The following is a 16,112-nucleotide window of genomic DNA, read 5'->3' as shown; positions in this document are numbered from 1 at the left end:
AAATGATACTTTGGTTGATGCAGATGTTGCTATTTTAAGTTCTATCTCCCCCCATTTCATTGGAATCAATTTGCAAAGGATCATTTTAATTGCTGGAATCTAGGCTACTTGTTTGTTTGTTTGTTTGTTTGTTTGTTTGGTTAGTTTGATTTTTATTTTCATTTATTTATTTGCAATATCAAGATTTCAGCACCTGAGACCCGCTGTCAGACTCTCTAAAATGGAGAGTTTGCTCACAGGGTCGCAAGACGACGTAAATATGCATCTGATGAGTTTTATCGAGTTGATGTCAATAGCGCGCGCTCTCTATATGCATATTCATATTTTGCCGCTGCTATGTGAAAAAATCAAGCAAAATGCGCCGACGCGTTTGTCGACCACAGAGGATTAACTTTAGCCTAACCATAAATTGTGATTAAAATATATATGATCACTCACATCAAGACGCCGCTGCGGTGGTGGAGTCCATGCAGGATCGAGGAGCAGCGTTTGGCACTGCGTCGCTGTTCAGCGCGAGCTGTGTGGAGAAGCCAATTTCCACCTCGATTGCGTTGGAAAAGCAATTCCGCGTAAAATGCAGGTTTCACACTCACGGTCTTCCAGGCCAAGTGCATGCAAACACTGGCGCCTAATTTCCAAGTCTGCTGGAAAGCTATGCAGTCCAGCAGTGCTGTTGCACCCAGCAACACTACACCTACCACTGTACTAAATACAGATTAATCTACGCTAGCTCATCCAAGGGCGTGGTAGCTCGTACCAAGGTAGGGCGTGGTGAGCTGGAACCTGCCTACGTCACGCAGTACCGCTTACGTCATGCAGTACCGCAACATCCAATAGGAAAATTCAACTGCAGTAGCCACCGTTCAACCTGAAGAGGGCAGCACTCAGACGTTTTTACACCATATATTGTAGAATTAAAACACTTTGTACCCAAATGTCAAAAAAGTTACTCGAATCAATGAACAGCACTAATAAAGCCCCATTCTTACAGATCATTAACTAAAAAAAGTTGGTTTAGGGTTTAGTTACCCTTTAAATTATGCTTGTTAGTTTAGTCTGTGGTGTTATCCATAGCATTTATGTTCATATTATATCCTACATCACCAGTTATGTGAAATGTAAAATTATTAAATTGTTTACAGGTTCGGGCCCAAGGAGCTCAGTTGGGCTCAGCCCAAAAAATAAACGATTAACAATGTGGGGCCCCTTCCCCTTGTGGGTACTAGTGCATTGTACAAAGGGTGGCAGACAAATAGGGTGCCGATGCAGACGGGACCTTAGTTGTGGAAACATGGAATGTGACCCTCTCTGGTGGGGAAGGACTCGGAGTTGGTGCAAGAGTTTGAGCGACACCAACTAGATATAGGGAACTAGATATAGGGTTGAACTCTCCTTCACTACAGTTGCTCAGGGCGTGAGGGGCCAAAAATGTTTCGAAAAAGTCCCTGACTCATCATCATGGTTTTGAAGTTTAACCAGACGGACAAGAGGTTCTCCTCAAAGTGACTTCATGTTGAGGAGTGCAAGATTCTGACTGTTCTGTGCTCACGCGCCAAACCGGAGTTCTGGAGTATCCTCCCGCCTGGGAGACCCTGTTTGTGGCTCTGGAAGAGGTACTGCCTGGACTCTGTAGTACTTTTTGCAACTTTAAGGCCCATGTTAGTGACAACAGAGAGACCTGGAAGAGAGCGCTTGGCAGGAACGCCTGCCTGAAATGTACCCGAGTGGTGTTCTGTTGTTGGACTTCTGTATTCAGCATGGAATGGTCATAACAAACACAATAGTCCCTTTCACACAGCAATCCCGGTAAATTACCGTAAAAATTGCCAGAACGACTTTACCAGTAAATTAAAAAATGTGCTGTTCACACAAGCAACAGCTTTCTGACTTTTTACCGGTAACAGACCATTCACACATTAGCTCCAAAATACCGGTAAACTCTGTGATGATGTCATTAACTGAAAGTGACCTCTAAAGTTGTTGACAAATCTCTTCATCCGCCCGGATGAGGAGAATCTCTTTAGTTTCGGTATCACTCCAATCTGAAGACATTTGTAAACAGTGCTGAGTAAACGCGTCATCTGCGTTATAATTTTATGAATGGCCCAGAGCCGTTGCTATTTCAACGGCTTCTGATTGGCCCAAATCAATTTTTACGTCATCGCGTACATGTAAAATACCGGTAAACTTCATTCCGTGTTCACACAGGGCATATACCGGTAATTTACTGGTAATGTTACAACTTCCCTTACTGGTAAATTGCCGGTACAAATTTACCGGTATATTTGAAAAGGTCCTGTTCACACATGATCTGTTACCGGTAATTTACCAGTAAAGACTGTATGTGTGAAAGGGGCTAATGTTTGAACATGCAGTTATAGTTGCAACATAGTTATAGTTCACAGTTGTACCTGGTTCCAGACTAATTTAGACTAAAGTTCAATGATTGACTTTGTAGTTGTATCATCGGATCTGTGGCCGTATGTTTTTGAACACATGCTAAAGAGAGGAGCAGAGCGGTCAACTGATTGCCAACTGGTGGTGAGTTGGATAATCATGTAGGGAGAACTGGGAACATTTGGGAGAGAATCCTGCCTGGAAGATCTTTAACTCCTATTCCCAAAGAAGCTATTCTGTCATCCTAAAGAGACATAGAACCCACGTGAGATCTGTTCAAAGCCTCCATGACGGAAGAGGCTGCTTCGAGCTGTGGCTGAAAGGTTGTTTCTGGCAAACCATCTGATGGCTTAGATGGGAGAAGCTTGGGCTGGTCCAGGCTGTTGTAAGTCAGGACGTGAACTTGCTGACCTTGCCTGGTGATATTGGTCCGCACTTCCATGTCTGAAGCCATCGTTCACAGCCGGAAAACGGTTCTCCCACATCATGTAGGGAGTGAGTTGCTTCCCCAAATGGAGGAGTTCAAGTATTTTGGTGTCTTGTTCACAAGTGAAGGCAGTTCAGGTGATTGTCAGGTGCAGCAATGGCAGTAATGCGGTTGTGGTACCGGACCGGTGTGGTGAAGCAAAGGTATTGTAAGAGAGTGTAAGAGGTTGCTTACCAATCCTACCTCAGCATCCATCACGGAAGGCTCTAGTGGTGTTAAAGAACGAAACAGAGCATGACATTATCATCCCGGCGAAAGTGTGATTTGCACTCTTACACTCAAGTTTACTAGTTGATCTATTTTCTGACCCCCCATCTATGGTCATGGACTTTGGGTAATGACAGAAAGAATGAGATTGCGGGTACAAGCAACTAAAATGAGTTTTCTTAGGATGGTGTCTGGGATAACTCTGAGAGATGGGCTGAGAAGCTTTAACACAAGCCACGTTTCCACCGCAGGAACTTTCCCCAGGAACTAGGAACTTTGGGGTGGTACTCGGTGTGTTTACAGCGCAGGAACCAGGGTCTAAATGAAGTTCCGGGTAAATATTTCCCCCTCCGAAAGCCCCTGCTCGCGAGGTAGTACTTTTTCAAAGTTCAGGAACTTTCAGGGGTGGGACTTTGGCCCTGAACATGCTGATTGGTTGAGTTCATGCCGCATTTTGATTGGTTGACTCCACGCAGCATTTTATTCAGCCACCATCTGTTGCGGTGCGTGCAGTAACAGTCGTTTGCTATTCGAATCAACAATGGAGTTAAAAAAATACGACAGATGGACCGACGACGAGGTTCAGGCTTTATTAAGCTTAAATTCAGAGGATGAAATCCAGTGGGAACTGTAAAGTCGCGCGCAGCTCTACATCACTGGACTACTTGTCTAATCTTCACGGTACTTTAGACCGCGGTAGAAACGCGGCTAGCAACAGGTCTGGGGGAAAAAAGTTCCTGGAACAAATTGTTCCGGGTAATTTCGGTGAAAACGCGGCCATAGGAGACATCCAGGAGAGACTACCCTTCAAAATTAGCCAGTTCAAGTGGTTTGCGCATCTGGTCAGGATTCCTCCGGGACACCTACCAGTGGAGGTGCTCCTGGTATGTCCAACTGGGAAGAGATCAGGGTCAGACCTAGGACACGCTGGAGGGATTATATCTCTCAGTTGGCCTGGGAACCCCTTGGGATTCTTCAGGAGGAGCTGGGGGAAGTTGCCAGGGCAAAAGAGGTTTGGACTTACCCCTCTGCCACCAGAGCCTGGTCCTGGATAAACTGTTTATTATGTTGTATGCCTCTCTTCTGTAGAACATGAAAGGTGTATTTTTTGAAGAATGTCCTGTCCATTCTTTTCCATATACTAAGTAGATCATTCAGACCTGCAAATATTTTTTCCCTCTCAAATCAGACATTGCTACTTCGAACAGATGTAGAGATTAGTGAATGATGGCACACATTTCAGTCTGTTCGTTATTTATTATGTCACCCATTATAGAACTGTGAAATGAATTATGTGATGTTGTCCTGGTTTGAAACTCAAACAGTACAGATCTTACAGACTGTCTCCAACCCATCCTCTGCTCATGTGTCTATCACCCACATATCTGTCTCTCTCTTTCTGTCTCACTCTCTTGTGCAATACAGGATAGATCCAGTATCAAACACACACAATACTCTCTCTGTGCCTCTGTCAGTGAATTGTGCTCTGAACAAAAGCGTTCTCTCACAGTCAGAGCGAAGGCTCAGCCTCTGCTGTCAGGTGCGCACACAGAAAATGACATCAGTGTCTCTTTTTAGTGGTGTTTTTTAGAAACCAAGAATCACTTTTACTGCTGGTTGGTGATTTTAAACGTATTATAACGTACTAACTTAGTGTGCTACAGACATTAATGATACCTCAAATCATGCCGCTTGTTAAAAAAAGGTTTGAAGTTACTTTTCTGAGTGATCAGACTGACAATGTTTTGCCTGGTGAACAATAAAACATCCTTACATTAAAGGGGAAATGTTTAAATATCGGAAAACATATTGGTGAAACTGATTATCGGTCAATCTTTCAAGTAAAGTGACACTCGGGTAAATTTCTTTTAGGTGGTTTGTATTTTTTACTAATAAAAAACTAGAATAATAATACTAGAATAATAAAAAACAAGTTGAACAATACATTGAAGTACATGTAATGTTGAATATAATATGTTTTTTTCATAGTAAATGGGGGGAAATCGATACAGCATAGAATTCTGATATTTTGCGTGAGGATATTGTATCAATACATCAAGTATATTTTCAGGGCCTAAATTTCGGTTCGCGATTTCCAGTATAATAAGCTAAGCTCGCGATAAGCTCCACATTTATAATGGAGGACATAATAATAATAATTTGAAATATTTCTTTCGGACTGTAGTTTCACAAACAGCGCATCTCCTTCTCTCTAGCTCTTAATGATACCTCATATTGCATATGGTCAGGGATACTGGTTATACCTACTCTTTTGAAATCAAACTGTCTTGTGTTATTATGTAGGCTATTTCACAGCAAAAATAAGTTGTACGCTGTTAATGGCAAATTTATGCATTTTCCTATTACAGTGAATTTTCCATGGAACTGAACGTGTGTTTCACGTTATGAAATAAAACATAAAATTGTGAAGCACGTGAAATCGACCTTGTGTAGTAGTGTGTATTATCTTCGTTTTTCTTTATCTTGCTGATTGTGAGGATGTATTGTTTAGGTCAAATTGACAAATATTTAATTTGTAGACATTTTATTCTGTGCAGTGAGACACCCAGTGATTATAGGCTTATTTTAGACGACTAATTTGCACTTTATCAACACATCAGGAGGTTCTCATTGTTATTCAGCGTCTGAATGGGCATGTTATTTTTGTACATTTCATGTCTCTCTCTGTCACAGGATTCGTCCTCAGCTGGCAAAAGAAAAGATTGAAGGATGCCACATCTGTACATTTGTGACCCCTGGCGAACCCCAGGTGGTTCTGGGAAAGGACAAGGCCTTCACGTACGACTATGTGTTTGACATGGACTCGACGCAGGACACCATCTATGCCAACTGCACTGAGAAACTCATCGAAGGATGTTTTGAGGGTTATAATGCCACTATATTTGCCTATGGACAGGTTTGTGTTTCTTTCCCTAAATCTTATATTATATAATCAAGTCTATCTCAGGGAACCGAAGCTACTGACGCAATGTCGAGTGAACCGTTATTTAAAGGGAACTGTTTAACTGATTGTTTAAAGGGGTCATTAACTGCATTTTTCATTATTTTATAATGTTTCCTGAGGTGCACTCAGTCACTGATAAACTAGCGTTGTGTCCAGTGATTATAAAGGGAAGGTTCTTTGATCGTTTTTTGCATATAATTTAATCACAATTTAACAGGTCATTTTCATGCTACTAAGAGAAACAATGTGAAATTGACCATTTAGTCACTGGTTTGATTTACACATGGACAAAGAACATCTGACTGTAAATGAATCATTACATATCAGAAATCACTGATCACAGATCAGGCATTAGAATTAACACTGTTATATACATGTTGTGGCATTACTGTCAAGTTCATATCTTACAGTAAAAGTCTGTTTGCAAAGCCTGCGCCGAAATTGCGACTGATTGGCCAAAGAACCCACAGTGGAATGCACCGAAACAAACAAACAATGATCAACTGAGACATTCACACAGTTGAAAATAGATAACCACATTCCTTTGGAAGGTAAAGCTATTTGTAGTCCAGTGATCCTGTATCTCTCTTCTCTCCTTCTCATCTCACTAACGCACCAGTGGGCGGGGCCAAAGACATGATGATGTAGAAGTAGGCGTTGATCTGATTCTGCAGAGGCATCTATCATCGCAATATTACATCATAATGTGACAAAATCTGAAACGCAGTAGAATCGTTGTCATTTAGGAATGAGATCACGCGGGTGTTTGAATCGGAATCGCCATCTTTTAACGATTAAACGTGCAGCTTTAAGTCAGGGCATTTTCACACCTGTGTCATTTGGATTTGTTCAGTTCATTCAGGCATGTACAAACATGGCGGTCATTATCAGAATCATACAAAAACAGTCTGTCTGAGATTGCCTGACCAAAGTGGTCTCAGTCTGATTGAAAGTGAACATTAAAATGTAATAGCTTTGACTTATTTTTCAGCCCCTCCCCTCCAATCACACGGAGATACCATCCAATCAATCCTAGTTCACCCTAAAATTTAATTTATGACATCATTCTCCAAAGTTATCTATTTTATGTTTCACAGAATAAAGTAAATATGATGAAATTGTTATTATTATTATTATTATTAGCTATCCCTTTAATTTTTCTTCAGGTTGTTAGTACAATTTCATTTTGACTTTAAGATGCTTCTGGTAATGTATTGTCCCACAGGTGAGGGATATTTATACATTCAGCATCATTTAAGATTACAGGTTAAAGGAGTTTATTTGGCCTGGTATTTATTTGCACAAGCTCTGTATTTTCCATGTTCTCTCTATATGGCTAGCGTTGCCCGTGACCTGCATTTCATGGCGGACTTCCCCCAAACACCAGCACACAGCTCTGATATCTGTCTGTCTCTCTGCCACTGTGTTAATCCAGATTTATCAACAGTCTCACTCATCTGCCAGACAGACACATCAAACTCTACTCCTGTAGACAAAAAACAAGATTAGTCTATGTGATGACATGAATGTACTTCACATATGCAATCACATAATCTTGCAACACAACTTTAATTGGGTTTAAAGGAGAAGTTCACTTTTAAAATGAAAATTCTGTCATCATATACTCACCCTCATGTTGTTTCAAACCTGTATGAATTTCTTTCTTCTGCTGAACAGAAAGGAAGATATTTAGAAGATTATCAGTAACCAGACAGTTTTTGGGTCCCAATGACTTCCATAGTATTTTTTTTCCTACTATGGAAGTCATTGGGACCCAAAAACTGTCTGGTTACTGATAATCTTCTAATTATCTTCCTTTCTGTTCAGCAGAAGAAAGAAATTCATACAGGTTTGAAACAACATGAGGGTGAGTATATGATGACAGAATTTTCATTTTAAAAGTGAACTTCTCCTTTAACGTGCACAATTTGTATAATACTGTAAAATTATAAAAATGTATTTTAGAGTTTAATATGTTTTGATGTTGTATCTCAGACAGGGTCAGGGAAGACGTATACGATGGGCACGGGCTTTGACATGTCCATACTAGACGAGGAGCTGGGCATCATCCCGCGGGCGGTCGGTCACCTCTTTAAAGGCGTCGAGCAGAGACGCCAGGCGGCTGCAGATCAGGGCCGACCCGTCCCGGAGTTCAAGATCAGCGCACAGTTTCTGGAGGTACAGTGCTTGTGGATGATGCTTCACTTTTGTGTGACAGATACTCCTCTCCAACTACCATTGGTCAGAAAAAAAGCCCAAACTCATTCCATTGGTTGAGCCAGAAGTGGGTGTGTTTGGCTGCCCAAACAAACAGAACCGTTTATGATTTCCATGAAGACATCTTCAAAGCAGTGTTGTTTTTGTTAACTATTAAAAATAGTTTTTGGTATTTGAAAAAAAAAAAGCTGTAAAATATATTAATAAATATAATATTAGATAAAAACGTAAACGTAAAAAAAATGTAAACAACACGTTGAAAAAGTTTAAGCTGAAGTACTAAAATAATTAAAACTAAAACTGAAGTAAACTAAAATTACTAAAAACGACAAAAGTACATAACATACATTTTTTTTATACATTTTTATATAAAAATAAAAGAGAATTAATTCTATAATAGTATATAATAATATTACTAAAGTAATAGACTGTTTGAAAAGCTGTAATATGATAGTTATGGTTTATTTAAGGAAGATTATATACAAAAAACAGTTCAATAATATACATTTTATTATAAATATTGTATGGTCTGTGTTTTCTCTCCATGTGTATCTTCAGCTGTATAATGAGGAGGTGTTGGATCTTTTCGACACCACACGTGACATGGAGATGAGAAAGCAGAAATCTCATATTAAAATCCACGAGGACGCCAGCGGCAGCATCTACACTGTAGGCGTGACGACTCGCAACGTCTTCTCAGAGGCAGAAGTGAGCGTCATTGATTATTTTCTGAGATATTCTGTCCATATATTATGCATAAAATGAGTGTAATCTACTGCTTTACCCACGTGCTGTAGATGATCCAGTGTCTGAAGCTGGGCGCTCTCTCCCGCACCACTGCCAGCACTCAGATGAATGTACAGAGCTCTCGATCTCATGCCATCTTCACCATTCACATCTGCCAAGTGCGTGTTTGTGCACCCGCAGAAAACGTAAGTACCACCTCGACTGAAAAGGCCTTTTTTTTTTTCATTTTTAATCAAGTTTTCATAAAATGTGTATTTTGTGTTGTTATTATTATTATTTTTTTTTTATTTTTTTTTTTTTATAAAATAATATCATGCAAGTTATTGCTTCTATCACTCACCCTTAGAAAGTAGATGGATTATATCTCAGGCTATTTATTTCCTTATTTACTAAATGATTAGCTAGTGCGTTTGTGGCAGAAATTAGGCTACGTTCACACTGCAGGCTGAAACGACCCAATTCCGATTTTTTTGCCCCTATGCGACCTGTATCTGATCTTTTCATGACAGTCTGAACGACACCGATCCGATCTTTTCAAATGCGACCCAGGCCACTTGGGTATGTGGTCCCAAATCCGATACATATCCGATCTTTTGAAATGCGACTTCAGTCTGAACGGCCAGGTCGCATGTATCCGACCCGCACGTCATTAATACGCGAAAAACGTCATAATTCTGTAGTCGTCGGTTTGAAAACGGACTGCATATTCGTCGAGCTGAGGTAAATCTGCCGAACGGGTCGACCTCGACGAGCCCGTTAATAAAAAAATTTTTTTTAAAAAAGCCCACGGCCATTATATATACGTTATGTTAACTTATTTGTGCTGAATCTGATATTAGATAGGTCAGCGGCTGCTGTCTGGCTTTTGTGTAACGGTCGCTGCGCGCGCTCGTGTGTGTGTGTGTGTGTGTGAGAGAATCACAGTTAGTTCAAGTTTAGCTACTTCCGCAAACAACAAGTGACGTCGTTGACCGTTGAGTACTCTTCTGCGCATGCGGGTCACTTCTGGGTCATTTCACGTTCACACAGGAGATCACAAAAGGTCGCATTTAATTGGAAATGTGAACGGCCTTGCAAAAAAATCGAATTTTTTCAAAAAATCGGAATTGAGCATTAAGCCCTGCAGTGTGAACGTAGCCTAGACCTCATGCACGCAGGAATCTGGTAAACACTTGAATTATTTTTTTTCTTCTCTCAAATAAAGACAAGGTAATGCTAATTTCATATTCAGTGCACAGTGAAAATATCGGGATGTTGAAAACGTTCATCACACTCAACTAAAAAGATAAAGCTTCATTTTGTGCTCAGTGAACCATTTTTGTGTTTGTTTATTTGGATCATTGTCTTGATGGAATATCCAACCACGGCACATCATAAGATTTTTAGCAGAGCTGGTCAGGTTTTTATTTTTTCTCAGTTGGTATTTGCTAGAATCCATGATGCCATGTCTCTGAACAAGAAGTCCAGGACCTCCAGCAAAAAAAAAAAAGGCACATGTGGTACTTTTTATCCCTGTGTGCACCAAAACATTACTATAAAAACCTATAAAAGTCCTGTTTGAAGTTCCAGTCATGTCTGACAACTGAATTTGCTGGAGTTTGTTTTTGGATGAGCGAGGAGGATTTTTCTTTTGACTTTCTGACCCCAAGACTCAACTAATCTCTGCAATTCTCCATCTGTGATCCCTGGAGAGTTTGGCCATTCGAACTCTCCTCCTCACCGTGCATTAAGACAATATAGACACACGTCCTCTTCCAGGCAGATCCGTAAAATATTTAGTTGATTGGAACTTCTTAATTATTGATTCCACCTGATGTGGAAATGGGGATTTTCAATGCTTGAGCTATTTTCTTACAGACACTTTCTATTTTGTGAAGCTGAACAATCAGATTTATATTCTTTGGTTTTACTCATTGTGATGGATGATTAAGGGAATTTGGCCTTTGTGTTTCCTCATATTTATACCCCTGTGAAACAAGAAGTTATGGCTGGACAAGTTCATGCTCCTGGTCACCCTGGTGTGCTAAAAGCCACGCTTCCAAATATCAGCCAATATATTGATAAAAAGTCACGCTTCCAAATATCAGCCAATATACTGATATAAAGTCACACTTCCAAATATCAGCCAATATATTGATATAAAGTCACGCTTCCAAATATCAGCCAATATATTGGTATTGGAGATATATCATACGAACACTACTCTACTTGAATAGAGGAAAACAAAATCCAAACTTTTTAGCAAAATGATGTTTCAATAACATGTCAAATCAACAATAAAATGTCAAATCTAGCATAAATTTCGCTTCTTCACGAAAAAGATCAGGCTCTTTTATCTAAATGACGGCTTAGCAGCCATATTGAGTAGAAAAAATGCATTTTTTTGAATACGTTCCATCTATAGTCTATGTTGATGTCTTTTATTCATTTTTTTTTTCAGCCCCCAGAGCAGGACAATGAGACAGACAATCGACTGGCCAACAGCTCGTCTGAGATGGAAGAGTTTGAAACTCTCACAGCCAAGTTTCACTTCGTGGATCTGGCTGGATCGGAGCGACTCAAGAGGACGGGGGCCACCGGGGACCGAGCCAAAGAGGGCATCTCCATTAACTGTGGATTGGTCAGAACGAGTAATATTATTCAATAATAAAAACAAATCTTCCACACATCTATTCAGGCTAGAACTAGTTAATGTAAGGTGAACTGTAACAGAAGCTATAATACTTATCTCTGTGACGTTAGCTGGCGCTGGGGAACGTCATCAGTGCTTTAGGAGACCGAAGCAAACGATCGACGCATGTGCCTTACCGAGACTCCAAACTCACTCGCCTTCTGCAGGATTCACTGGGTGGAAACAGGTCTGTGTCAGAATTTCTGGACTTAACAAAAATCTTAAGTTTTGTCTTTTTTTTTTTCTCACGTTCATTTGGTTTTAAACCAGAACGCTGTTTTTTGTTTTGTTTTAAAGCACTAAGAGTAATTTTAAAGAAGCTCTTTATTTATACAGTGAGCATTTGTAGTGACAAAGTCTGTCAGCTCTATAAAGCATAGTAGTGTATTCTAAATCTATTGAAGTCATACAATAGCTTTGTGTGAGAAGCAGACTAAAATTGAAAGGATAAATCACTGATAATCTTGACCGCGGATGTCAGTTTCAAATCAAATATGTAGCCTTTTAACAGAACATAATGTCAGATTGGACATCAAGGACATCATCAAAATTTGTTCTTGCATGTCTCTTGACTAAATGTCATTGACGTAGAACCTAAAAAAACTGGCACCATATTTGATTTCAGTGAATATTTCAATACATCACTGAATAACAACTTAAACATCAAACTTCGGTCAAAGGAATCATGATTTCAGAAGACTTGAAATAAAGTACATTTTTATCTGAAAAATATTTAAATTCAATCAAAATTCTTTAAACACTGAAATGAAGCCCTTTGTTTTGCACTAATTCACAGTATTGCTCATGAACAGCATACACATTTGTAGTAACAGCATAATAACAAGATAATAACAGAATTCTAACAGGATAATAGCAATTTTCATCAACGCATTTACTTCAGAATTGATCCACATCCAGATCGAATGCTTTATTTGGCACTGGAGCGTTAGGCAATGTGAGGAAACTAATAAATCTTGACATTTTCTCTGGTCTCTCAGTCGAACGATGATGATCGCCTGCATCAGCCCATCGGATCAGGACTTCATGGAGACGCTGAACACGCTGAAGTACGCCAATAGAGCTCGCAACATCAAGAACAGGGTGATGGTGAACCAGGACAAGGCCAGCCAGCAGATCAGTGCCCTCAGGACGGAGATCGCCCGACTGCAGATGGAGCTCATGGAGTACAGGACGGTGAGGTTATCCACTGTTAGACCTGAGAAAGGTTTCCGTGAGTTGGACTTCAATTCTGGCATGTTGTCTTCAGAGTATTCCCAAAATAAAGGTGGTTAAAGATCTGACCTACTAACACAGAGTTTGCATGTTCAATTCAAAGCACGGGTGACCCAGATACTGTAGAATTACTGAGATTGGACTATCAGAGGGATATCACACTCAAAAATGGAAATAAGTTTCCAAATTCACAAGCGATCTGACTGGCTGGCTTCTGCGTGATTCCTGGAGTCAGGGTGGTCAGGTTTATTTCAGCTCTTTGCGAAACAAATTTGTGTTTATAGGTTACCACACTACTACAAAAAGCACTTTTGAAGAATGACTAGTTACAGGAGTCCAACAAAATACCCCTGAAATAATTGGGATTTTTGATAGATGGATTTATTTATTTTTTAAATCTTCAGATTTACTCACCACTTAATGTCACTTGAAGAGCCAACTCTTGGTTGTGTTATGGGCAAAAACATGTTTTTGCATTAAAAATATGAGACATGAGCAATAGAATGAAAAGCAAAGCAAGGTCTTACATTTTTTTTATAAATGTCTTTTTTAATGTTTTGAAAGAAGTCTCTTCTGCTCATCAAGGCTGCATTTATATTGAAAATACAGTAAAAAACAGTAATATTACAATTTAAAATATGTGAATATATTTGAAAGTGTAATTTATTATCAAAGCTGAATTTTCAGCATCATTACTCCAGTCTTCAGTGTGTCAATCATTCTAATATGCTGATTTGCTGCTCAGTTATTATTGGTACTCAATTGTTAATACTGTTTATTAAGAAAATTAAGCAGCAAATGCATAGTTTGTGTGTATGTTTGCTAAATGAAGTAAAGCTGTGTCTGTTTCTCAGGGGAAGCGTATGGTTGGAGAGGATGGGCTGGAAAGCATCAATGACATGTTCCACGAGAACTCGATGTTGCAGATCGAGAACAATAATCTGCGCATGCGTGTGAAGGCCATGCAGGAGGCCATCGACGCTCAGGGCGCTCGACTCACGCAGATACTCAGCGAACGGGCCAATCAGGTGCTCTCCAGAGCAGGTACCGCACTACATCAGTGCTGCTCATGTCAGGTTACAGCAATCAAAGGACCTTGGAAGAATGGTTGACAGAATATTGACTTTTTATTTCAGGTGAAGGCAGTGAGGAGATTGGAAATATGATTCAGAATTACATCAAGGAGATAGAGGATCTGAGGTAAAACAACCTTTGATTAAATATTTGTCTGATACAGTAGCTAGTATTTTTATATATTTTTTGAGACTGTTATTAAAAATCTATAGTTTTTTCCTTGTTTTTCCACACTTAATAATGTAAAATAGAGTGCCACAGTCTGGTTCCAGAAGAAAAACTCCATTCATTTTCTCCAAATGGAAACAGATTTTTAATGATAAACCTTTAAAGGCAGATCTACTGTGAGCTACGAGGTTGTTAATCGATGGTATTTGCTTATGTTTAAGCCGTGAACCGCATTATTTCAGCTTATTTTATAATAATCCTGTTTAACATTGAAATTTTTGGTGAAAAACTACATTACCAATGATGCTGTACAGAAGATTAAACCAATCAGAGAGTCGAAAAAAAATAAAAATAGCTCTTTAGCTCTTAAATATATATATTATCTCACAATAATTTATTAGTACAGTGTAGGGCCTCCTTTTCATTTCATCTTGGGAATGGCAGATAGTGGTCCTTCACAGAAGCCAGAGGGGTTTTGAGCTGTTCCTCCTCCAGAACAGTGGCCAGGTCACTATGTGATGCTGGTGGAGAAAACGTTTTCTGACTCGCTCCTCCAAAACACCCCAAAGAGGCTCAGTCATATTCAGATCTGGTGTGCAGGTCATGGGAGATGTTAAACTTACCTTTCGTGTTCATCTAACCACTCTGTCACAAGTCTTGCTGTACTGATGCATTATGATCATGCTGATACACGTCACCCCCTTCAGGGTACAGTGTTTGAACCGTTAGGTGCACAAGATCCTCCAGATCAGCTCAATGATTCTTGGCAATCAATCATCACAGAAGGGAATGTCATGATATTTCAGCCCAAACCATTACTGATCCACCGCCGTGCTTCAGTCTGGGCAGCAACAGTCCGAGTGATCACTGTAACTCCCACAGATGTGAGACGGTGAAGGAGGACTCGTCAGAGAACAATTCATGTATCGCATTGTCCACAGCCCAAGACTTCCTGTGCTGGCACCATAGACTGTAAAAAAAGATGGACGACGCCACTTCACTCTCTTCCATTGGTGAGAAGTGAAGCCGACAAAGTCATAATATGGCGCTGACATTTAGCGCTGATTTGGGACTTGAGTCTGCGCAGTAGTGAACGAGTCTGCGCAGTAGTGAACGCGGGACCTGATTCTGCGCAGTAGTGAACGAGTCTGCGCAGTAGTGAACGAGTCTGCGCAGTAGTGAACGAGTCTGTGCATTAGTGAACTCGGGACCTGATTCTGCGCAGTAGTGAACGAGTCTGTGCAGTAGTGAACGAGTCTGCGCAGTATTGAACGAGTCTGCGCAGTAGTGAACAAGTCTGCGCAGTAGTGAACGCGGGACCTGATTCTGCGCAGTATTGAACGAGTCTGCGCAGTATTGAACGAGTCTGCGCAGTAGTGAACAAGTCTGCGCAGTAGTGAACGCGGGACCTGATTCTGCGCAGTATTGAACGAGTCTGCGCAGTAGTGAACGAGTCTGTGCATTAGTGAACTCGGGACCTGATTCTGCGCAGTAGTGAACGAGTCTGTGCAGTAGTGAACGAGTCTGCGCAGTATTGAACGAGTCTGCGCAGTAGTGAACAAGTCTGCGCAGTAGTGAACGCGGGACCTGATTCTGCGCAGTATTGAACGAGTCTGCGCAGTAGTGAACGAGTCTGCGCAGTAGTGAACAAATCTGCGCAGTAGTGAACGAGTCTGCGCAGTAGTGAACAAGTCTGCGCAGTAGTGAACGCGGGACCTGATTGTGCGCAGTAGTGAACGAGTCTGCGCAGTATTGAACGAGTCTGCGCAGTAGTGAGCGAGTCTGCGCAGTAGTGAACGCGGGACCTGATTCTGTGCAGTAGTGAACGAGTCTGCGCAGTAGTGAACGCGGGACCTGATTCTGCGCACTAGTGAGTGTGAAGTAAAGCCGTGATATCAAGGTCCTGCCCACACTCCCGCACAAACAGTTAGTACAAAGTTTACTGG

The 16,112-nt window shown here is 40.6% G+C and overlaps 1 protein-coding gene across 6 annotated transcripts in view; it reads left to right on the top strand.

Moving 5' to 3' along the window:
* kif21a (kinesin family member 21A) overlaps positions 1–16,112 on the top strand; it is a 69,823-nt gene that overhangs the window by 12,135 nt on the left and 41,576 nt on the right. For all 6 annotated transcript variants that reach the window (XM_079859584.1, XM_079859583.1, XM_079859582.1 and 3 more), the window contains exons 2-10: positions 5,786–6,008; positions 8,052–8,234; positions 8,832–8,981; positions 9,071–9,205; positions 11,461–11,640; positions 11,763–11,878; positions 12,690–12,885; positions 13,779–13,968; positions 14,061–14,124. In XM_079859584.1, coding sequence (XP_079715710.1) covers positions 5,786–6,008; positions 8,052–8,234; positions 8,832–8,981; positions 9,071–9,205; positions 11,461–11,640; positions 11,763–11,878; positions 12,690–12,885; positions 13,779–13,968; positions 14,061–14,124 — 1,437 coding nt within the window. The remainder of the gene's footprint in view (positions 1–5,785; positions 6,009–8,051; positions 8,235–8,831; positions 8,982–9,070; positions 9,206–11,460; positions 11,641–11,762; positions 11,879–12,689; positions 12,886–13,778; positions 13,969–14,060; positions 14,125–16,112) is intronic.

Source organism: Squalius cephalus, assembly GCF_949319135.1.
Source record: "Squalius cephalus genome assembly, chromosome: 23".
In the NCBI taxonomy this organism is placed as follows: Eukaryota; Metazoa; Chordata; class Actinopteri; order Cypriniformes; family Leuciscidae; genus Squalius; species Squalius cephalus.
This window is presented reverse-complemented; position numbering and strand designations above follow the sequence as displayed.